Source organism: Primulina eburnea, chromosome 1 (assembly GCF_022965805.1).
Source record: "Primulina eburnea isolate SZY01 chromosome 1, ASM2296580v1, whole genome shotgun sequence".
NCBI classification, from domain to species: Eukaryota; Viridiplantae; Streptophyta; class Magnoliopsida; order Lamiales; family Gesneriaceae; genus Primulina; species Primulina eburnea.
This window is the reverse complement of record NC_133101.1, coordinates 4,975,401-5,000,469: the sequence shown is the minus strand read 5'-3', so window position 1 is coordinate 5,000,469 and position 25,069 is coordinate 4,975,401. Positions and strand designations below refer to the sequence as shown.

Below are 25,069 nucleotides of genomic sequence, written 5' to 3'. Positions count from 1 at the left end.
ACTTAAGAGTAAAATATAGTAATGCTAAGCAAGTAAGAGAATGTGAGTTAATAAAATCTCAAGCCAATGCCTGGTATTTGTAGAAGCAGAAGGAATAGAATTCTTTTAAAGATAGAACTCTACCTGAATTTAAAAAAAAACATCGAGTTGTAGGACTCAATAACCACAATAGCTAGGACTCTTGATGGCGGCTATGACTTCTTTCTGCCTTATCTCGATGAAATTTGATCGAATTTCGTAATTATAAGAGTTTCTTCTTCATCGACGAAGATGTTTCCACACTCCATAACTGCATTAGAGCTTGGACTTCCTGACCACATTAGTGGGCTCGGACTTCTAGTAAACAGTTCGAACCTTTAATAAACAGGGTTGAAGAGTCCGACCATGTTAGAAATTCATGAGCTCGGACTCCTTGTCTTGGGCTCAGACATCTTACTATATGGTTGGGCTCAATAGTCGGGACCTTGAACAATAATGAATCAATGATGCCTGAGCCTTAAAGGGCTAGAGTCAATTTTGATATGAGTTTGGATCCGTTCAGATGTGTCAATTTTGATAGTTTGGATTCCTCCAGGTGTTTCAATTTTTCAGGGTATCAAATACTAAATAATCTCAACTTTATTTATAAATCAAGGCTTAAAATTCAATGAACTAAAATAAATTAAACAAAGTAGAATTTCAAGGACTACTTTAGGTACACCGTCTGAGACGAGTTATAGATAAAAGATTTTACTCAATTTTCATTCATGTAAATCATATTATTTGATAATATTACATATTTCAATTTATGGGCCAAGAACCCTTAGGTGTTGTTCAATATATTTCTCAAGTGCCGAGTAAATTTTATTATCATAATTCTAATATCAATTTCGACATCTTTATCAAAAATAACGCATCAAAACAATTTAATCAAGTTTTATGTTTTTCTTTTAGCGATCCCAAAAAAAATTGTAGATCTCACAAACTCAAAAAAATCTTAGGTTGTGTTTTCGCATGGCTCTAATCAAAATTTCATCTCGCAAATGACAGATTTTGAATAAAGTTAATGTCGGAACATATTTTTTTTAGGACACAATATTAATTATCCACAAAAACTCATGTGATATTATCTCACGAGTTATTTTGTGAAACAAATATCATATACGACCGACCCATGATAAATCATTGCTTTTTATGTTAAAAATATTATTTTTCACTCTGATATGAATACAAGAGACGCTCTCACAGATATAGATCCACGAAACATTTCACATGAGACCAATTCTTAATTATATTGAATTTTTTAGATAAGGTATGTTATATTTGTGTGAAAAAAACGCCGGATTAAAAACTGACTACATAACGGACTAAAATGAAAAAATGCTAACGGATTAAAATGCAATTTTCTCATAATATAATTCATTTATCCCTTCCCAAATGCATATTTGTTGACTACAGGAACCAACGAAGAATATAGATAACGTATTATACAACACTTCATGATAATTTTTATATTAACGTTGACTAATATTCTTATTCATAAAAGGCTAATTAAATTACAGAACATAGGGAAAAATAATAAATTATCACGAATGAAATATCTCTCCAAACCTTTGATTTGGACTAATTCAATTGATTTCAACATATTTCACCACCACCAGTGAAAAGTTATCACTAAAAAAAATAAAAATAAAGTTAAATTAATAACAGAATTGCTAGTTTGAAAATGAATAGATTTGGAATAATTCAATTACTCAAATACTGAATGAAATTTCCGAACATTTCTTAACTTGTGTGTTGTACCAAAACCTACATTTGATAAATGATAGTAATGTATGCCAAATCATCATGTTTCGATTGTTGTCCTATCTTGAACTATTGATATTTCAAACAATGGTAAGGTAAAATCTTTTAAACCGTATACTAGCTTCATCACCGTATAATCTCTACAATAGATCGAGCTTCCGTCGCTTGCCTCAGGAAGAAGATGGAAGCTAGTCTAATTCATCTTAAATTTCCTCCAACATAGCAAGAATATAGTTCGTTGTGCTCATTCCAATCCTCTGAAGATCTTACATGTTTCAGCTGGACAATGACTAACAAGTTAAAACCTGGGATGGGGAACAGCATATTTCAATGACTCGCCAATGGCTCAATGCATTTCTGTTCCTCTGAATATCCCCAATACAAACCATCTGGTGAAAAAGTACAACTTAAGAAAGCACAAAAAAGAACTATACAATCAATAGTCAAACTTTCTGTACAGGTTAGTGCACGTGCCTAAACTTAGAAAGGAAAAGAAAAAATAAAAAAATTTGAGTCTCTATGGGTCACCGTGGTGCTATAGAAATTGTAATATCTGTTACCGCACCCATCCTCTCAGACCAGTTCTGTGATTCTAAGAACATTTGTGAAATCCGACCCACCACATTACCCATTTCCGGCCGCATTTCAGGATCATCAACCACACAATCCAACGCCAGACGTGTCAATTTCTCCACCACCTCCACTGGGTAAGAGTCATTCAACCTCCTATCAACCCACATCCTAATCCCACCACCACCACCCTCCATAGCCTCCCTAGCCGCCTCCACCACTGATATCCTCACATACCCTCCACTCTCCTCGTCAACTATATACCTCAATGCCTCCATCCCAGATAACAATTCAAGAATCACGACCCCGAAAGCATACACATCACACTTTCGTGTCACTATCCCGCTTGTCTGAAACTCAGGAGCCATGTACCCTCTTGTCCCCTCAAACTTCCTACTCTTACTGTTCGATCTCTTCAATTCTTCTTTTCTCTCATTAACTCTAATTACCTCACCACAAAGCTCCGCGGTGCCGAAATGGCAAATCTTTGCATTCAATAACGGTTCTTCAATAATAATGCTACTACTATGTATATGATTATGAACAAAATCGAATCCTAATCCCGTGGAGTTATGAACATAATCCAAACCATGGGCAATATCAGATGCAACACGAACACGAGACATCCAGTTAGATAGAACAGTAAAACTAGGATTTTTGGCATTTCTCAAACAAACAGCAAGACTAGCACCTTGGACATATTCGTACACCAAATATATGTAACTACCAGATATGGAGGCGCCTTTCAACTTTACCAAACTGGAGTGATGCCCCCGGCAAACCACCGAAAGCCGTTCTACGAGCTGAGACGTGTCCATCTGCCTGCGGAACCTACGCTGAAATATGATCACAGGCTGATCGCGAATGCTGCAGCGCCAGGCGGTGGAGGAGGAGGAGGAAGAATGTGGCTTCAGCAAGAAATTATTGGTGGCTGCGGAAATTTCTCGCAATTCGTACACGTGGGGCTGTTCGGGGAGGACGGATTCGCGGATTCCGGACAGAGAATATCGGCTGGAAGCAGAGGATTTCCATGATTCTTTGTTGAAGGTTGAGGTAGACGCCGTGCTCGGGAGTATGAAATTGCTGGTGTTGCTTGAATCTAAAGGCGTGGATGAAGAATTTTGAAGTGTTTTCTTGGATTTTCTTGATGATGGCGATAGAGCAGAGCGTGAATGTAGGGATTCGTGTTCAATTACCTGTTTCCGCATTTTCTTCTTGGATTGACACAGAGAGAAAAGCATTGGCAGAAAAGCAACAGGAAAGGGGTAGTGAAAAGGGGCGGAGACAGATTCCGCGGCGGCGGCGGGGCGGTGGAGAGGTGGAGTACGCACCTTGGAACGGGGTGCGTTGATTAGTAGATTATTCTTGGGTTGCTTTACTAACACATACCAAAACTTTATATATTGCATAGATAGTTTTATTACAATAACATTTTTAACTGTACCATTTAAATAATATAAAATAAAAATTATTGGATTAAAGTCAATAAGATTGAAATTATAATTAATATTTTATTTTATATATACTTGATCTAGGCAAGAGGCAAATTCTTATATATAATATCATAATATCTCAAATAGAGACAAAAAATATATCATCATTTTTTTTTCAATGCAAACACTTTTTTTCTAAAAATTGCTTTTCACTTATTTTCAATATTGCTCATCTCAAATTTGTACTACGACATCTCACTAGTTTCTATAATCATAATGCGACAATTATTGTACGACATCTCACTAGTTTCTATAATCATAATGCGACAATTATTTTATTATAAAAAAGATTGCACACACATACGCCACGTGGACGAGTGCACTAATGTATTATATTATTATATAAAGAATTTATCTCTTTTGTTTTTCAAATTGCCCTTACACTAGTATTTTTAAAAAAATAATCATTGCAACTTATTTTCAATATTATATTTCTCAAATTTACACTATGACATCTCAGTGATTTCTATAATTATGATATGATTTTATTTTAATATAAATCAAATTAATTAAAAAAATTGTATATGCACGCAACGTGTACACATTCATTAGTATGATACGATTGTAAAAAGCTTTAGATGTAGTTTGACAAGTAAAATGACATGTCCATTGAATTTATGGTGTATGATCTCAAATCACTGCAGAAAGTAACAAATAAATAAGTAAAACTATATTATTTAATATTTGGATCTATTATACATTTAATCGATTTTAAAATAATTAATTGGACTCCATCCAAAGCATGATGATCTATATCTACTTATATGAAAGCCTGAATAAGTTTAAATGGGCCAGTTTTGGCCCAGTTGAATATTGATATTGTTTAAAGTAAAAAAAATTGAAGACGCTTACAGAAGCAGAAGCAAACCCTCCTCCCAAGTCCCAACCCATCGTGTCGCTCATCTCCTCTCTGTTTTCTTTTGTTTTTCCTCAACCGTTCTTTTGTTTTTCCTCAACCGCGCCTAGTTGAAGGAGTATCGAGTGCAATTCAATCTTGATGAGTAAAATTGGAATGAAACCCTGATGAATCTGGACTATTTTTAATGCTAAAACTGGTTGGAATTGCCGTTAAAAAAGGTTTGTTTGGGCTTCAGTTGTGCATTTGATTTTTGGTGTTTATTTGTTCTTCTTGCTGTTGAATGTTTATTTGGTGATTTTTGGTGTTTATTTTTAATGCTTATTTGTTTTTTGGTGTTTATTTGTTCTTCTGGCTGTTTATTTGTTTGGGCTTCAGTATCGAGTGCAATTCAATCTGTTTATTTGTTCTTTTAGCATCCAAGTGCCTTTGCTTTCACATACGTGATCTACGTGCAGATTCTCGGTTAGAAATCATTCTTTTTTGTTTCCTCTCATTTATGATGCTAAATTGTTGCTCCTCTGCTTCATGAGAAGTCGAATTATTGTTGCTTAGACATGTAGATTGAGGGTTGAATTCTCGAACTTGTGGATTTATGCTGAGTTGATACAACAGTTTGGGAAATGGGTGAAAATGGTTTTCTGGTACCATATTGTTATTGGGAAATGGGTGAAAATGGTTTTCTCATCGAATAATTATTTTACAATTTACACTTTTGTTTGTATCGTCATTTCAAATTTTAACATAAGCATGCATAAACATAAAATTATTATCAACTTGTTGAGATGCTTGCTAAGAGTTATTCTAGGAATATTGAGTGCTCGATTATTCTGTGAAAGCATGAGATATATTTTTTGAAATCAATATAGAGATATATTAAGATCATATATTCTCTGTTTATCGAGTATTGTCATGTTATTAACATTAAATTTATCTATGTACTCTATATTATTTGGTTATAATCTAAATTTAATAATTTTGTTTATATTAGGTTAATTTTGTTTAATCTTCATCCTCCATCGTGTATTTTTTCGGTCTTCACTCTGTTGCGTGGGCCACGTTCCTCCTTCTTGGCATTGGTAAGCCTCTATTGTGTTAGCTTTCTTCCTTCTGTTTTTTTTTTCCTTTAACTCTTGGGTTTGTTCTTCTTTTGTTCTTGTTCTTGTTCTGGGTGTATGACTTCCAGAGTTGCTTCGTTTCTGGTGCATTCTCATGTTAATTTGGTGCCTTGCTTAAAAAATCCTTGTTCTTATTTTAGTTTTTATTTATTTATTTAGATTTCCACTATAAGGGCAGGGCCTTCTCGTATGGCATCGTGATTAAAATATATATATATATATATATATATATATATATATATATATATATATATATATATATATATATTTGTGTTTTTTTCGAAGTCTATTTGTCCCTTTCTTTCCACAGCTCCCAGGTAGACCCGACCACCAAAACCAAACCATATTTGAAAAACCATAACAAAAAACATTTTTCGGTTTCGTTCCGAAAAGGAATCTGAACCAAGGACCTACGATTCAGTTATGGTTCTTAAAAATAAAAAACTGAAACTAGAACCATGTGTAGCCGTAGATGAAATCGTAAATCAATCTTAAGTTCATAAAAATAAGAAACTGAAGCAGAATTATGTGTAACCGTAGCCGAACCATTCATTAACATTAAATTTTATGATCTTGTGGTACACATGGATAATTTAGTTACACGATTAAACTACCTAATTTATATGAATTAAATTTAATCTCTTTTTTATTTAATCTAGATTTAGTAAATAATTACATGCTCATGATATTTTGCTATATAAATACTGAATAATGAACTTTATTAGTTTGATAACCATGTGAGTTATATTTGTATGATTTTTCTTGACTTCAACTTTTGAAGGAATAAATATCAATTTGAATTGGTTCAAACCGTAACGAAACTGGAACCAAAACCGCAGCAGTCGGACCAATTCAAAGGGTTTTGCGTCTGGTTCCATCTTTCGTTGGAATCGGAATCGGAAATATAACCGCCGGTTTCAAACATTTAACAATTTTCCCTTTGAGTGTGTTACTTTTTGGCTGCACTTGATGAAAACCATATTCCTTCCATATCTTATACAACAGCGATGCTGTGATTTTGGGAGATAGTAAAATGTGAGATCTTGATTTGTCATTTTTGCGTTTAATATACCAGCTAGGGATACTGTTTGGGGAGCTCTCTAATAGCCAAACCCCCTGTCACTCAACTCCCAGCAATCTCTAGCATGCTCCAACAAAGTTGATACGGCTCTACTCCCTCCTTTTTAGCTAGGGTACCCAATCCAAAAATGAGAATTTGACGACAGACTAAATATATAATTGACTATAAAAATTTGGGAATGATGCTGTTATGTGAGGGTTTATAATTGGAAATTACTGGGATCTAAAATTTGTCTTGTAAAGCTCTAATTGCTTTTAACTACGCAAATGACATTGAGACAGATTTAATTATGAACGAGCTCCACCAAAACCATCATATACATTTAGGGTGTGTTTGGTTGGGTGGATTAAATAAGGATAGATTAATAGTCCAATATTTATCGTTAAAATTTTAAGATGTTTTAATAATCATTTTGACCCGGTTTAAGATCCAATTTTATTAATCAAATAGTTATCCATAAAATTGGATCTTAAACCGGGTCAAAATGATTATTAAAACAACTTAAAATTTTAACGATAAATATTGGACTATTAATCTATCCTTATTTAATCCACTCAATCAAACACACCCTAAATGAATAATAAAACAGTTATCTTATAGTATCGAAAATGTTTAGTTGTAAAATATGTGTAAACTTATTAAGAGTTTTATATTATACTTTATCAAACCTACGTATATAGAAACTGCTTTTCAGTTCTTACTTCTATGTATTTATATTTTATTTTCTTTGCGGTACATCAATTGTCTCTCTGTGCATTTCTTTTACTTACATGAACTTTTCTTTCTTTTACTACGAGCTCCAAACAACTTCTATTCATATACTTTAATTTTTTTAAGTAATCCCTCATTGTCGTAATTTATTCGGTTGTCTTACGAATAAAATTAACTCTCATGTTTAAATATCTTTTTTTTTTGTGAAAAGAAACTAGATATTATTATTAGGAATAAGTTTTACAATACTAGCGGATGAGTAATCCGCAAAACAAGAAAATACATTGGATATAAAGCCTTAGACTACGAATTTCAAGCCCATACAAATTTCCAATCCCTAATCAAATCAGAGATAGACAAATGTTGTAGTTCTTTAATATTGGCAGTCCAACTCGCAACCCTGAACTTGATCGTGTCCCAGATTTCCTCTGCCGTCTCTGATTCATCTTGAAATATTCTTTTATTCCTCTCCAACCATATAGTCCATAAAGTACGAACCACAATGTGCCAAAAGTTCAAATAATAATCGTATAACTACAAATATAAATGGGAAAAGATCACTGTACTCATAATACATATGGCTTTAACCAAAAAATGATAATATTCAAGGCATTCGTTCAAGTTAGCTAAATCAGTTTTTAAATAGGAACAATAAATTTTTTATACATTACAATATGCACGAACGTTTTTAACAAGATTAAAATTTCAAGTTTATAAACTCGTAAATTTATACATTTCTACATATAACATATCATCTTATACCCAAACATATCACACATAAATAAACCAATATACCTTATTTTTTTATATATTACAACACTCACTTCACTTTTCTCAAATTTAACATTGACATATGTTATCTCTCATATTTCTTTTCTTTAACATTTATACTTGACACGATTATTTTTTATTAATACCTTAAAAACTTGAAATATTTATTATTAGTTATATCATTTATTTACGAAAAAATCACTGATTGTTTTTTAATTCATATATACTTATTTATTACATGTTAACAAAAAATAAATTATTAAATAAGACATACTTAAATATGAATACATGTTTAGTTCTTCTTGAAAAAAATATAAATGATCATATGTTGAACTACGAATCTGAGTAAGTCACCTCAATTCGAATTGAGGTGCCTTTACCTAGTTGTACTGAACGTGTTATATCCGGTGCAAGTAGTTTCTCGGTGAAATGACATGTTTGACATTAAGTAATTTTAAATGTCATGCTGTATTTTGAAATTGACTTCAAACTTAGGTGAATATGAATTTTACTCGAGTAAGGATTATATTGAAAATAGTATATAAAATAGTCGAAATAAATACTACTTCCATCCCAATTATTGGTGTTTCTTTTCTTTTTTCCCCGGTAATCTCAAATGTATTCTACTTTCTACATTTAGCTACCACTTGGTGTGGAGGATAAAATAATGTTGATTTATTATTTATCTTTGTTTTGTCTGATATTTGACTCAAGTTCTACAAAGATTAATGTCATACACCATTATTTTATACAACTATATTGATTTATCATCCTTATATTATGTATATTTTATCATTTCATTCATGAGCCAATTTTTTGTGCTTTTTTTTACTGATATACTCATGTTAACTAAACATTAGAAAACATGCAACTATTTTTTGAATGAATTAAATATGGATAAACTAATAAATTTGTTTCTAAACTTTTTTTTTCCAGTAGTTTTAATAATATGTATGAACAAGCAAACAATCATATATATTTGAACGGATGGAGTATTTAAAACTTGATTTTTTTTTTGAAATAGGATATAATTTGATTTATCTAACAACTCAATTTTATTCCAAACTCTCTACTAATTTGTCCAAACTTATCTTCAACTTTCGATACAAACACACACAAAATTTTTCTTGCCGAAACCGAACATTCTAATAAACCTCAATTTACCGTTCAACTTTCAAGAGCTTAATCCCACAACAATTGCTCAGCATTATATATTGTTCATAAATCAAACTATTTGACTTCACAAAATATACACAAAAAATTATCGAAACAAAAATACTCCGTTGGATCATATTTATAGTACTTATCTGTTTGAACAAGTATCTTTAAAATATTTTTATTATTTTATAAATGAAAAAAAAAATAAAGTATGTGTTTGTATAAGATTTTTGTAAAAGTTTTTTTTTTAAAAATTTCTTCAAATATAATTTTTAAAGAATAATTGAGATATATTTTTTGAGAAAAAATAATTTGTCCAAACACATATCTTAATTATTTTTAACTATAAAAACATTTTTTTAAATAGTTTTGAAAACACATATTTATATTTAAAATAAATTTTAAAACCTTTTATAAAAATTTTGTAAAAACATTTATAAAAATATTTATAAATATTTATCCAAAAGAAACCCTAATTGTTTAACATATTTATTCAAACCCTTGATTTAATTTTAATAATTATAAATAAACTTCATAGATTAAAAGAGAGGTCAACTACTCCGGGTTGATTTTCTATGAGCGGTTAATCGATCAAGCTAAAAAGCCCGGCCCATAAGGGAGCTATCGGGGTTTTGGGTTTAACCGAGAGAACCCATTTCTCACTTCTAGTTTCTTTCGTTCTTCCTTTGATTTTTGTTTTTGTTTTGATTTTGATTTTGATTTGATTTTGTTTTCTTTCAAATCATCATATCAGTTTGTTTTATGTTCAGAATCAATGGAAGAATCCACTCTCCGAGAGCTACTTCGAAACCTCACGTCGGCAGACTCAAATCTTTTTGCCGATTCTTCGAAGCAGTTCATCAGAATCCTCAGTTCAGATTCGGGTGCTGAATATATTCGGGTGTATGTGGAATCTTCTTCGAAGTTGGTTGAATTTTGGCAAGCCTGGGAATCTTGGAAAACGAAACCAGAGTTTTTGCATGTTTTGAAGTTAGTTTCTGAGATACTGAAGCATCATCGTGGAAAGGTTAGTGATGATGTGGGTCGCGTGTTGGATAAATTTGGGCGTACAGTGATTGAGGAAAAGATGTGGGATTTATACAAGGAGTTGAACAGCAAAGAGGGCAAGAGACAGAATGCGGTCCTTTTGTTGTTGGCTTCCATTGTTCGGCGCAGTTCATACTTGGCGTGGGAGGTTGCCAAGATTTTTGATTTCAAGCTCCCAGTTTTTTCCAAGCTGGCAGAGGTTAGGTTGAGGGGTAAGCAATTTGGTAAGGGCAAGAGAAAAAGTAGTTCCACTAGAAAATCTTTTGTTGGTTTTGCTATGGCATTTTTGGAAATAGGCTATCCAAGGTTGTTGAGGGGAATCTTGCAGCAGAAGGAGATGTACTCTGGGGTGTTGAGGGGGCTGGGGAATGATGATGCTGAGACTGTGATTTATGTTTTATCCATTCTGCGTGACCGGGTTCTTGTTCCGGAGTCTTTAGTGCCTACAGGACTAAGGAGCGTGTTGTTTGGAAGTGTTACTTTGGAGCAGTTGATTAGCATTTCAGGGAGGAATGATTTTGGGGATGCCACAAAGTTGGCACATGAAGTGATGGTTTTGGTGTGTACTGACCCTTTGAACGGATTGATGCCAGACTTGAAGAGACATCCAAGTCCTCTCTTTGGTAATCGGAAGCGACTTCTGGATTTAATGAAGAAATTAAAAGCAACAGAAGTTGAGTACCATTTAGGCCTGCTTCTTGCCATTGTGAAAGTGATGCCCTCTTTTGGTTCTGCTTATCTGGATGATTTCCCTTACAACATTGAAGATCTTTCATCATCTGACTGGTTAGAATTTCTCAGCCCTTTAGTGTTATGTTTATGATGCTATTTATGCAAGTACACATATAAGTTATAGCATTCAAAATTGATGTGTTATGTAATTATGATGTTGAGAACTTAATATACATACATGTGTATATATGTCTATGTATACAATTATTTTATAATTACTTCGGAACTTGCAGGTTAGCGGCAGTTTCCACCGCTGCCGACGTGGTTTCGTCAGTGAGTGATGGGCTTACCCTTGGTTTTACTGATCATCAAGAGCTGCTCACATTTGAAAGTCCATTTGTGCAGAATGTTCTGAAATGCATTGTACCACGTCCTTTCACTAGATTAGTTATTAATAAAGGGTTACTTCATTGTCAGCCTCTTGTAAAACATGGAACATTGAGGCTTGTACTGGTGGGATTAAAGTTACTGGATTCTTTTCTTAATTATATGGGCAGTTCTGTTCATTCAAATAATAAAATGACTCAGAAATGGAACACTTTAAAGACAGACATTGAAAATGAAGTCCGGATGTTGCTTCCCGACCCCCAAGTCCTAGTATCATTACTTTCTCCTCTAAGTAACCACTTCAGTTGTCTCATGCATCCTACAAAGAGAAAATGTGAAACAGAAATTGTGCCAGAAAAATCATTATATGTTAGTAAGAGGATGAAATGTTCTGCTGCAAACGAAGACATTGATATTCTCGTGGGTGGGGTTTCTGAGGTAGATATGTCTTGGGTTGATCGAGGAAGTACTCAGGCCAGCAGTGAGCAAGGGTTAGAGAAAGAATCTGACGTTAAATCTATTGGTAATCTGTGGGGTTTACACCATTATTCCTTGGCGGATGTGGACAACGGTGAAACTTATTTTTACTCAAAGCTACTGGACACACTTAAAATTTATCACGTAAGTTATGAAGGTTGAAATTGTTTTGGTCAATGTGAACTGTTAGGATAATTGAGAGATCAATTGATTTTTTTTATTTTCGACTAGTTTTCCACCCTGAAAGAATTTTTTGCGAAATAGGGCTGAATCAATGACGATTCTCACTGAGTTTTGGCACTTCATAAGAACTTTTTTCTTCCAAGAGGTTTTAGACTTGCGAATTTGTATTTTACTTATTGCTTATATTTTAAGGGTGGATAATTTAAGGATTACACACGTTGAACTCTCTTAGTGTGTAGCATTAATTGCGTTATTATGTTCAACATTTTTTTAAAGCTGATTCAAGCTGTAACTATATTAGTTTAACGAGCATTTTGAATTTTAGAAAAGTCCTGACTGATTGTTTTTAGTGACCGGATGGCCTTTAAAGTCGCTTCTTTCTTGATATGCAAGCCTTAATTCAGACGACTTGTCAACTTTCAAAATCAACTCCTTGCATGTCATTTAAGCCTGTTAACTACTAATAATTGGGACGTTAATGTTGTTGCTTCTGGGTTGTCAATCAATTTTCTTGGATTTTCCTTTTTTTTTATTTATTATCCTTTTCCTGTCATTCCAATTCTTCTACGAGGAAGAGTCTCAGCTAATAAGAACTTGTGTTTTGCTATCTATTATGTCTTCAATCTAAGCTACATAGTTGGATTTTTTCCTTGTACTTTTGCACCATATGTGTATGTTTGCCATGAACTGGTATTTTCTTGTTATTTTTGTGTTAATCAGCAAATCTAATTTTGATTTAAAAAAAAGAATTTCTGCGTTCTATTTCTTGAAGTTTTTCCATCCTTGCCCAGAGTTCTTGGATAAATTTAAATTCCATAGTTGATTTTTTGGCACTGCTTACAACTTATTGTGAACTCCGTTCTGTTGCAGCGAACCATGCCCACGGCCTTGGAAGGACTGTTTGATTTGTTTCGGTTTCTGCCAAGCAATCCTTTATCCTTACCATCAATTCTGCAGCTGTCTCTGTTACAATTTCTGAGTGAACATGTCTGTCAGCTTTCTAGAGATATGTGTCCTGTTAGAACCCAAACACAAATGTACAAGCATCTTCATTCTTTTATCGTTCTCTTGATGTATTCACCTGTCAGAGAGATAAAGGAACATGCTTATAATTTAGCCAAGGCTGCCATGTCAAGCACCGGTGCATTTGACAATTCTAGAGAAATATGTGCATGGTTCTCTTTTATACCTGGCTATGGCTGCAATCATCCTTATCTCAGTGAGATGGAAGTTGAAATCTTCCAAAAGTTGTCATCAGTTATTATTTCATTTTTATGTGATGCTGTTTCTACGATTGGAAATAATTTATACAAGTATATGGAATTCTTGAGGCATTACACCTTTGATCCAGAAGGTGGCAGAGGTAATTTACATTATATCCAATCTCCTTTTTTCTTATGAGAGTTTTTGCTGAAAAGCTATAGGCTTTGTGTCAACTTAGTTGGCCTGCAATTTGTCATAGTCATTGAAAATTGCTTGCCTGTTGTTTCCAAATTAAGAATTGCTAATTGAATGTTATGAAGAAAGTGATATAGGAAAGGTCTTCAAGAGACTAAATCTGCAGGGGCTGAATCTTGAGAACTTAACTCATCTGAATAGAAATCTTCATAATAGCCTAGGACAAACTGGTTAGGAAATTGAGTTTTCTGTCTAAGTTAATTATTGCTATTTGTGCTCAGTTGTGTAGGTTACGCCAAAATAACTATGTTGTTGTACACTTTTACTTGGATTCCTTGAACTTAATGTTTTCTCGTAGTTTGGTCTTTTGTGGCTGAATTTTGCAGAGACGTTTTGTTTTGCATTTTCATTACATTGCAGTGTTGGCTTATCAATTTGATACAACAGAACACTTGTCTTTGATCTCTCACACTCAATTAAAGTCTTTTAGAAGAACAAATCTTATTAAATAGAATGCTCAATAGACAGCCGTCACTTATTAGATTTCATATTCTTCTGACAGGGGAAAAATCCTCTGTGACATCTAATGGACAAGCTTGTTACCCCCTTTAAACCGCTATCTGAAGAATACTTCTTTTTCTTGTTTAGTTTTCTTTTTATTTATACTTTTATAGTTCAATAATTAATCTGATGATGGTATATTGTAATTCATGTTTGTAGCATATTGGTCTTTAGTGGCTGAAGATTATCATCCTTGTTTATCTATCGAAAAGGGGAAAAAACTTTACATCCATTAACATGGTAAAAAACCTACAAGAAACCTTTTTTTCTGCATATTCCTTTGCTACTAGTTCTTCAGCAAGTTAAAGAAGAAAATCAAAACAGAAAAATGACCTACAGTTCAGGTTTAAAAATTTATAGCCATTTTCTTTATTGATAACTAGTTAAATAAGAAAATCAAAGACATAAACATGATTACATTTGAGGTTTAGAAAGTTATATACACTGTCCACTTTAAATTTTTGGCACATACTTCTATGGTGAGGAAGTGTCATTCTGAATTCTGAGCAGAATTGTGATTTTTTGCATTGTTGAACTTTTATAATCTGCTGCTTCCCTTTTCTTTCTTTTGCTGTTGAGCACTTGACCAGACCATTTACTACAATACTCTGTAGGAATTAGATTTATCATTGTCGAAATTGTGTTTTGGTCTTGGAGGTGATGCATACTTTTTTCTCTAGAACTAGCACAGATTTGCTGTTATATCTGTTGTGAAATTTGTGCTTAGGTTTTTCATATTGTAAAGATGCATTATCACCTCAGTTCGTTTTAGATTCCTGGCCAAATTTAATCTTCCTGCAGTTGCTTTATAGATCAATTTCTGTCCTAAAACAATTATAAATTCTAAAATTCCGGACTTTTGTTTCTTTTTGCCTTTGGTTTCAGCTTCTCACCGTTTTTATGTAAGTTAATTTCACATCTCATTTCTGATGTGCTATTACTTGCAGATCTATCTCCTGATGTAAGCCCTTTCATTATTTGTGTTTTGGAGAAGTGCATAAGGTTGGTTAGCTCTGAGTCCGTGGCCTTCACATTACCTCAGAAGTCACTCATATCGCAATATGTTTGCAACACAATCAAATATTTATCGGATACTCAGGTAGAAAGACGTTTTGACACAATTCTTCAGGCTTTCTTATGTTTTTCTGCGTTTTTGTTTTCTACATCATGAACTTTGTTAAACAAACACGATGAAATTATAAAACATTACAGGTGAATTCTGGGCCATTATCATCTCTAATTGATCGTCTCTTATCTGAGAAACTTGAGAGTTTAAGCAGTATAGCCAATGTCTTGGAACTCGATGAATGTCCATGTGAGCTGAGGCCATTGAAGACCCTGTTATACTTTTCACGTAATATGTTGCATCAACAATCTCTCAGAGTCGGTTCAAATGTTGTGGAAGTTATTCAATCCAGCGGTTCTTTTACGAATACTCTTAGTGAAGTTAAAAGAGTTTTGAGAAAGGAATGTGACAGTGACATCATTGGATTGGCCGTGGGATTTTCCTCTTCACTGATATGCGCAAGCCGTATTGAGATATTGCAGAATTTTCCATTAGTCTTATGCATCTCAAGAAACTTACGTGATGTCCCATTCTCAATTGTTGCATTGGTATTTTTTCTTGAATCAAGCTACCTTACGGATGTCTTTAACCTATGGCCTGATATGTTTATTAGTGGTGCGCAAAGTGTTATTCATGGTAGAGATGAGGAGGAAGAGATGCTTGGGACTGTGGAACTCGATTCAATGGAAGCTGCTTCTATGGCATTTGCTTTTTATTTGAAACGGGTTCCTTTTTGTGTGCTCTTTTCAGCGATTTTACAAAGCAGCAGCTTACACTTGTTTGAGCAGTCAGCCCTACAAAAGTTTCTTTTGGCTAAACTGACTGAGATGCCACCGGATCATTTGGTCTCTTCATTATGTAATATACTCTTTTGGATCAATGACATGCGTTCACCCCACGAAGTCAGGACTTATGATGGACTTGAAATGCAATCTGAGATCTGCTTTATGCTTGCAGAACACTTGTTGAGACAATTACTGGTTCAAAGTTTGGACATTGTTAATGGTCGTCAGCCCTTGCATTATGCGGTCGAAGTGGCAGAAATAATCTTTAATCATCCTGCCATGACAGAATTAAATTTTCCTGTTTCTGGTGATATATCTGGTTCAATTTTTAAGGGAAATTTGGAAATACTTATTGAATTAGCTGAACTGGGTATTCAGCGAATGGATCACCATGTCTTGAATCTATTAAGAACATCTAATCAGCTGTTGTTCAGTGGTCAAAGATCTGAACGAGTGTTATATGACAGACAGAGAATTTTGAGGGCTTTTAAAGTGCTAATGCAAAAACTGTTCCTTGTTTTCAAAAAAGAGTTTGATGGATGCATCCAATTGATGGACTTTAAGGCTCTTGTCCCTAGGTTTTACACTTTACACACTTTGATTTGCTTCATATCTCCGTTTGAGCTGTTTGAATTGGTCAGCTGGCTGTTTTCCAAGGTTGATTTTCGTGATACTTCCTGGCCTCTATTCCCAAAAGAAGATGCTCTTTGTGTTGGTTTGCACTTAGCTAGCTGCGCTTTTGATTTTCTATTAGACAATATGTTGCATCCATACTCAAAAAATAAAGACAATATGGGTGCGATAGAGGAGATACATCTTAATCTTTCTCTCTTGGAACAAATCTTTTTTCAAGTACTCGAGATGGCCTGTATTTTTAATCTTGATGCTGCTGATAAATGTCTGCTTAAAGCTGTCAAGGTTGTGAAAAAGCATAAAGGCATTCAACAGCCTTGCATTTATTCTGTTATGGATTTATCGGTAGTTATTGCAAGTTCTCCAGTAGATATGATATCTCATTGCTTGAACAGGATGAATAGAACCAAAGCTGAACTATTATTTCTTGTTGCTGAATTGAGCCCCCTGCATCTGTCTATCTTTGGACACATGTTTTCTGAAACACTGAAAAATTCACTGCTACCTATGGCCAATTGGAAGCAAAAAAATTGTATATCCCCTATTTCTGATGAAGAATTATTGATGCTTTTGCCCACGGTTTTCCTTTCGGTGAATTCGATTGAGTGCAAATTTGGGGGAGAACTCCACGAGCCCTTCGAACATATAATTTTTCTGTATAAGCAGATAGTTTTGGATGGTTTTTCTGACTGGAAGACTTTTGTCTCTGGTAATATTTTTGAGATGGGATTTGGTGAGTCTACACCGTCCTCCTTCCAAGAGTTCTTCACTATTTTCTCAAACACTCTTCTCGGGAAAACAATCCACGTGTTTAGAAACCACCTGGAGACAAGTGGGGGTGTCATGAAGTTTGAAAGGAGGTTGAACCTATTTGATTCTGTTTGCCCGGATGCTAATGCTGCATGTGATGATTTATTCGACTGTTATTGTGATGAGAGTGGATTGCCTTCAGTGGCACAGTCTTTAGATTATGTGAACAGAGTGGTTGCGAAGATAAACTTTTGTAGGGTGCTATTGCTTCCAGATTATAATCAATTTCAGAAACCAGATAATGGAGAAGAAAAGGTTTCGTCAGAAGTTGACTCTGCTGTAGAGAAGTCAAGAATCCGGTTCTTGAGGATATTGATCAATTCCTGGACATTGATGGTTAAGAAATCCTCTGCAAATATTGATTACCATGAAAATATCAAGAGCCAGAATATTACTTGTTATACATTTTTGGAGAACTTTATAATGAGTAATATCTTGAACTTGACAGCAGAGTGGCATAATCATCTAATCCAGTTGAGTTCTCTTCCCTTCATTGAACAGCTTCTAAAGTCATTTCTTCTTTATAGGTTTGAGGATCCTACAACAGTGAAGAATGTCCGAATTGTTCTTACTACTTTAACTCGGGGAAAATTTTCATCTGATTCCTTCATGCAGCTGTTGCTTGCTCATTCGCAATTTGCAAAGTTGATTAATCCATCCTACAAATCACGTAATTCCACTCAGTTAGGCTTGGCTTTTACTCCTATGATGAGCATTTTAAAATCATTAACTTTTTTTGGCTCTGGACTAGATCCCCAAGATTGCAAGAATAATATGTTAACATCTCAACGGTGTTTACATCAGCTAGAACTTGTCAAATTGATCAGGGTACTTTTTAATATTAATGTACAACACGGCAGAGTTAACTGTGGAGAAGCAATTGGTGTACAGTCTAAGGAATTGATTTATTTGCTTTTGTCTTCATATGGGGCAACATGTAATGATGTTGATGTGGAAATATATAGTCTAATTTTAGAAATTGAGTCAAATAATCAGTCATGTGCTGGCACCATTGCTCAGATGGATTACCTATGGGGTATCGCTTCTTTAAGGGTGAGAAAAGATCAGGAAAAGGATGAGGATACACGAATGGTAAACCCAGAAACTGTAGAAGTCCTTGAAGAAAGCCGAAAGATTCGATTCAGAGAAAATCTTCCAGTCGATCCTAAGTTGTGTGCTCAAACTGTGCTTTATTTTCCTTATGATAGGAGTGTCAATGGCAGAACTTTACTCGAGTTTCAGGAGGATGACTCTACGGTGGTAAACAAGGTACATTTCTGGCTAGCTCATTGTGATAATTGTTAAGCTTTATTTCAAGTTATCTCCTTCACCACTTCAGTATATTTGTTCCCTTTGATACGCAAATAGCTTTTCTGTGGGCTACACCTTTATTATATCAAATAATATTCTGTTCAGGGGCATTCTACGACCGCTGATAAACTGCAGATGTATGATCCAGTCTTCATCCTCCGCTTCTCCATTCATTGTCTTTCAGTGGGCTATATTGAGTCCATTGAGTTTGCCAGTTTAGGCTTACTTGCCATCACTTTTGTCAGTATGTCTTCACCAGATGATAATATGAGGAAATTGGGTTATGAAGCACTTGCCAAGTTCAAAGATGCATTAGAGGTATTAAAAGTTTCTTCTATCATAGGTATTTAGAGATATGAATCTTGATATGTTATTCTTTGTGTTATGGGTGCATTCTGTGGAAGTGTTTTCTGTTTCCCCAATGTACTCAAAGATCAAGCCAAATACATTTTTAATATTACTCTTTAAGTCTGAATTCTCTTGTAGTTTTTGTCTGACGGTAATATTAATGTAGTTCAGCATATTTTTTTGAAAACTAGAATAGCGTGTTTTCATTGTTTGTTCCAGCATTTTAGGTACATCAACATGGTTGTTGAATGATAAATAATAAGTTCATGAATTTTTATTCATTGCTGGCTTGATCTATAATGCGATAACTTCTTAAATGAGAGCAGGTCTCGGCCTGATGATTGATGTCTGGAGGTTTTTTTGGAAGATCTAAACAGTATCGTATCTTGCAAAAAAATTGTCTTGTCCCCCATCTCTATCCCAACAAAAATGATGTCTTGGTCCTGTTGGTGACTTTTCCGTTAAATTACTACAAATATTGCAATCATGAAGCTAATTCATATAAAAAAAATTGATGATATGTTCAATAGCACAAGTAAAACTCAAGAATTAAAAGGTGAATTCAATTCCTATCAGAAATTTAAGAAGCAGCAGCATGTGGCACTACTTCGTCTCTTAGTCTTATATGTGCAAAATGGGATAGAAGAGCAATGGCAGAGGATTCCATCTGTAATTGCTGTATTCGTTGCGGAAGCTTCTTTGGTGCTGTTGGACCCATCACATGACAATTATTCAACCATAAGCAAGCTTCTTATGAATTCTCCTTGTGTAAATATGAGGGTATGTTAGATCACAATTCTGTGTTCTATTGTAATTTGCTTTTGTAGAACAATATTCTAATGTTTGTCTGCTTTGCGCTTTAACCATGACAGACTATACCTTTGTTTGAGAATCTTTTCTGGAGTAGCTCTGTTAGTTTCAGAAATGACAGGGTGTGGATTCTTAGACTTTTGTGTGTGGGATTGAATGTGGAAGATGATGCTCAAATATATATTCAGAACTCCATTTTTGAGAAGATTTTTGGTTTTTATTCTTCTCCTCTATCAGATAATGATTCCCAGGAACTTGTTATCCAGGTGAGCATGGTTAAATCTGTGATTTATCTTTATATGTGAGCACATGAATTGTACTTGAAATGCATTTCTTTTGTTTCCTTCTGGTGCGACCTCTCAATTTAAGTTGGTGTTTTATAACTTCTTCCAGAAATAATGGGTGGTTTGATGGCAGCTTGTAAGCCATTGCAGCCAGAAAAACAATTTATTATGAATTTATTGAGTTCTTTGAATGTTTGAGGAAAGCTTTGCAAAATAAAGATTTCGGAATTACATGTTGGAGGGCATACACCGAACCATAATCTATTAAATGATATTTTCTGGGTAAAGCTTTAGGTTCAGTGATCTTCACATCCAAATTAACGCATGAATGTGGGTGGAACTTCAGATAAATCAATGAGACTAGTTTTTCCCACCTTTTGACCTTTCCATAAATATTTTTTGATGTTCCTAAAGACATCTCTAGCGTTGTTAGGTTATGTTGGTTTTATTTTTGGATGTAATACTATGAGCACATAAATCTCGGTTTTTTACTCTATTATTTGAACCATGTTTTTACTGGCGCAAAATGATTGCCTCTCTGAGCATCATCTTCGAGCAGTTCAAATTTTTTTGAAGGAAACAATTTATTCACTCGCCTTTTAATATCAATTACCAATTGTTTTTCAACTCTATTCTGTAAACATATGCTGTTCATTTTTCTGCTTTTGATTATTTACAGTCTTTCAGTTTTACCTGTTTAGAAAAAGTTACTGTGGCTTCATTTTGTTGCCCGTTTCTGTAATTTTTTCTGGCATACAACTCACAGCGAAGAGCTTTATCCAAGTTAATCTTTTATTGTGCAGATATTGAGGAAGGCTGTCAAACTACACAAGTTGGCCCGGAATTTAGTCGAGCAGTGCGGTATAATTTTATGGCTGTCATCTATTGTTTCATCTCACTGCTGGAGTGAATTTGAAAACCGAAAAAGATTTATAGCGACGCAATTACCTATAATAATGGAGGTATGGAATTTCCTTGTTACATTAGATTGCAAATACAGCTTAAAAAGTTAGATCTCTGTGTCTGGTCTTCTAACTCTTGTAAATGAAATCTCTTTTGAGATCTTTTATTTATCTTTTCAGTGTGATTAGGATAATATTTTGAGCACTTAATCAGTTGTATCCCTAGTGAACTTTAAATTCCCTGGACTCTTATTATTATCAGAAAAGGGAACATGATATAAAAAATTATTGCGGCAAACGTGCACTGTAAGCTTTATCACTTTTATTTCTCAAGAGCTCTCTTTTTCGATCTCTAACTTTTTATCCAAAACATATTCAAATTTTTTGTTTATATTTCTGTTTTTATTCATGATGTGCTAAATCTGCATTTATCAATTATATGCAATTTCCCCATAACACGAGTGAACATAGATAATTTTTTTGGTCGCATTTAAAAGAGTTTTTAGCACTTAAGAGTATTTTACGGAAGAATTCTACTGAAAAGCAGAACTTATAAATCCTTTAAATAATATCCTAGATTTGAAAAACGAGAATATAGTGAAAAGAACGGTTTTGATGTTTTTCGTGCATTCCATGTTTGGGTTTTTCTATATAAAGTTTTTTTTCTCTTCGCGAAAACAATCGCTTTTTTTTTGGAATTTTTTCTGTACACTTTGAATTTTCATTTCTTGTCAAATTAGGTGTTAAATGCTATTACATTGCCTCGAAAAATTGTTGAGTGGTTGCAAACACATGCTTTGGAGCAGCTATCAGAACTTTCATCTCATTTGTACAAACTTCTAATTGGTGGTGTCGTTACAGAACAAAGTTCTGTGGGCAACTCAATTCTGCAATTATTGACATTTGTACTGAAATTATCGCAAAAGAGGAAGATATATCAACCACATTTTACCTTGTCAGAGACTGGTTTATTTCAGCTGTGTGAGGCCGTTGATATAAGCTCCAAAACTAGCTGTAATCTGAGTACGGTTCTAGTTCTCGAAGCTGTTCTCATGAGTGCTCCTCCAATCAATATTCTTCGGATGGTATCTCTCCTGCACTCTTAAATGGTTTCATTCTATGCGTTGTATTCTTAGCATCAATTGCAAGCCTTAAAAGTATGACATGTATGATGTTTCTGAATTCTTGCTTTTGGATGAGTTCCAGTTTTCGAAGAAAGCAACTGTGGATGTTTGTGTTCTGTTGCTTTAGTTGTATCTTTTCATATTTTATGCATGTTTATTTTTGGAAGATTGTTTTTCTTTAAAAGATGTTTATTTCAGAACATTTTACTATTGTTATAGACATTCCCTCCAATCTCAAGGAGAATTGGTATTGAAATGGGAAATACGGACGCATAATTTATTTGTATGTTACTATTTTTTTACCATTACATTTTTTTAAGCTAGTTCCATCACGTTTTTAACTTGCCTGAGATGGACGTTTTCACCACTAGCTTGATTATGGCCTTAATAGACATTTTTTCTGGTATTTTATTTATTTTAACTTTGGAATCATTTTAATAAAATTATGCAGGATCATAAGAACCTTTTGAAATTGCTGCGATGGTCCACAACAATTGCTGTCCAATCTAATTCAATGGGCATGCTTCAGCCTCAAGATTCTGAATATCATTTGATAAACGTCTTCATGAAAAAGCCAGACGACGTTTCCCTTGCGCAAAAGCTTTTGCGCTGGCTGACTGCATCAGTGATCCTTGGAAATATTTCAGCTAAATTAAGCAAATTTAATTCTGTTATTTTGTTGGAGAGATCTAGCCTCCGAACATTGCAGTCATTTTTAGAATTTAACCAACAAAGTTTTGGTGAAGATGTGAGGTGTGGCTCTAAAGATATATTAGCCACATCAATAATTTACCTGCTGCAGCTCGTGGGCTTTAGTCACAGCTTGCTTCCGTCAGCGGTTGCTGCACTTTGTCTTCTACTCCTTTCTGGTTCCTCATCAGGTACGGGTTATTTTTCCTTGTTATCTTGTTTCTTTTCGTCATTTATGCTATGTGTGCAAGATTTCATTTGAAACAAAGATTGATTACTTTTACCTTTTTTTCTATAATAGATAATTTCATATTTTTCTTGATGTCTACACTCCCTCATTGATGAATCTCTCATCATGGTCAGAGTGAACTCATTTTCTTATCATGTTGCCTATTGCACTGCTCAATGTCTCTTTTTAACCATTATTATATAGGATCGGAGTTGTTGAATGCTCATGGGATTTCTTTACCATCCCTCTGTGAGAAGATTCGGTGTCCTGTCGAAGCCAACCCTTCCTGGAGATGGTAAGATACTTGCACATTTCAAATCCCCTCCCGACAAATGTAGTATCATTAAATATCCCGGCATTTGCTACTCGAAAATCGAACCGAGTTTATTTATTTGTTTTTTGGATTTTGTTGATAAGAGAAACATTCTGGGTTTTGGGCAGGTCATTTTACCAGCCTTGGCGAGATCATTCATTGGAGCCTAATGCAGTGGAGATATTGGATGAGATTCATGCTTGTGAGAAACTTCTCAATATTGCTTCAATAATTCTTCGAAGAAGGAAATCTTCATCCTCTTATTTTATGACGACGAAACAATTGGACAAATTCTATGTATATGAATGGGAAAGAAGTATTTTTCTATCCAAATGACATTTTTTTTTGTATTAATGTAGAGGGAAAAAATTGTTTATATATAGGTAACTCCAGATACACTTGCCTTCATTTTTGCATTCGTACATTAATTTATACATATTAAATTTTAACTTAAAAAATGCACATACCATTGTCATTCTCTTTTTATGTTATTTCGAAGGCATGCACCCAGAAGTAAATGCACATGATGAACAATGGTGGTTGCTAGGATATTTTGTAGCTCTTTTGATCTTGTACACAAGTACAAACAAAAACAAATGATTTGTAGTGGTTTTATTGAAGATTATGCAAATGTGGTGTTTTAGATTTCATGGTTTATTCATCAATTTTACATTTTTACAGTGACTTTTTGAAGTACACAAACTTAAAAATAATATAAAATAATTCAAAGAGAGACTGAGAATGATAGAGAGCGATCGAATAACGATTGAGTGATATAATAGAAAGGTGAGCAAATTCATGTTATTAACTATTTACTCTATTTAGTATATTTTAATTGTGTAAGAGTATAAAGTTCAAAATTAGTGTAAAATAATCCAAAGAGTGACTAAGAACGACCAAATGAAGATTGCGTGATATAATAAAAAACTAATCAAATTAATGTTTTTGTAGACTATTTATTCTTTTATAGTATACTTTAAAGTAGAGCTGGCAAAAATCAGAAAATTCCCGACCCTTCCCGACTTCCGACCCGGGCCCGACCCGAAAATTTCCCGACCCGCTCAGAATCGGGAAAGGGATCGGGAATATAAAATATACCCGACGGGATTCCCGACCCGAATATATTAATAAATTTAAATATTTAATTTTATTTGAAAAAAATAAAATTTTAATTTTATTTATTGAATTAAAATATTTTTTTTTAAATTTAATCTATACATAATATTTATACTTATTTGGGTTATTTTATATATATTTAAGATTTTATTAACTTATATGTATATATTCTTAAATTAGTTAGTCATATTAGTAGTTAGAGAACAAATGGAAAACGAAAAGAAATTAAAAAAAAATCAAGAATAGTATAGAATGTATATTTGTGCACCTATCATTTGCTTTTAAGATATATGAAAAATATTATTTCGCTTAGGTATATTTTAGTAATTTACTTCAAATACAATCATAATACTAAAACGTTTTAGTAATTTTATATTTAT

General features: G+C 33.8%; 2 protein-coding genes across 3 annotated transcripts; one reads left to right on the top strand and one right to left on the bottom strand.

The window, feature by feature from the left end:
- Positions 1-1,746: 1,746 nt before the first annotated feature.
- LOC140822366 (lysM domain receptor-like kinase 3) lies at positions 1,747-3,764 on the bottom strand. Its single transcript, XM_073183398.1, has 2 exons — positions 2,314-3,764; positions 1,747-2,174 (listed from the first exon to the last, which is right to left on the bottom strand). Exons 1-2 carry the CDS (start codon positions 3,762-3,764, stop codon positions 2,132-2,134), a joined length of 1,494 nt encoding a protein of 497 aa, XP_073039499.1. The 3' UTR covers positions 1,747-2,131.
- A 6,382-nt stretch (positions 3,765-10,146) lies between these two features.
- Positions 10,147-23,953, top strand: LOC140823646 (uncharacterized). Of its 2 annotated transcripts, XM_073185094.1 has the most exons (13): positions 10,148-11,376; positions 11,556-12,270; positions 13,180-13,672; positions 15,216-15,367; positions 15,481-18,831; positions 18,979-19,191; positions 19,798-20,001; positions 20,094-20,297; positions 21,119-21,277; positions 21,958-22,302; positions 22,793-23,222; positions 23,465-23,555; positions 23,702-23,953. In XM_073185094.1, the coding sequence occupies exons 1-13, from the start codon at positions 10,319-10,321 to the stop codon at positions 23,907-23,909; spliced, it is 7,623 nt and encodes a 2,540-aa protein (XP_073041195.1). In that variant the 5' UTR covers positions 10,148-10,318; the 3' UTR covers positions 23,910-23,953. The 2 variants fall into 2 exon arrangements, with proteins under 2 accessions (XP_073041204.1, XP_073041195.1); XM_073185103.1 differs by lacking the exons at positions 22,793-23,222; positions 23,465-23,555; positions 23,702-23,953 and having other exon boundaries at positions 10,147-11,376; positions 22,079-22,254.
- The last annotated feature ends 1,116 nt before the right edge of the window (positions 23,954-25,069 follow it).

Coding starts and splice junctions, on each gene's coding strand:
- LOC140823646 (XM_073185094.1), top strand. CDS start 10,319: ATGGAAGAATCCACTCTCCGAGAGCTACTTCGAAACCTCACGTCGGCA. Junction 13,673..15,215: donor TGATCCAGAAGGTGGCAGAG/GTAATTTACATT, acceptor TATTACTTGCAG/ATCTATCTCCTGATGTAAGC. Junction 22,303..22,792: donor CAATCAATATTCTTCGGATG/GTATCTCTCCTG, acceptor AAAATTATGCAG/GATCATAAGAACCTTTTGAA.
- LOC140822366 (XM_073183398.1), bottom strand. CDS start 3,764: ATGCAATATATAAAGTTTTGGTATGTGTTAGTAAAGCAACCCAAGAAT. Junction 2,175..2,313: donor ACAATTTCTATAGCACCACG/GTGACCCATAGA, acceptor CTTTTTCACCAG/ATGGTTTGTATTGGGGATAT.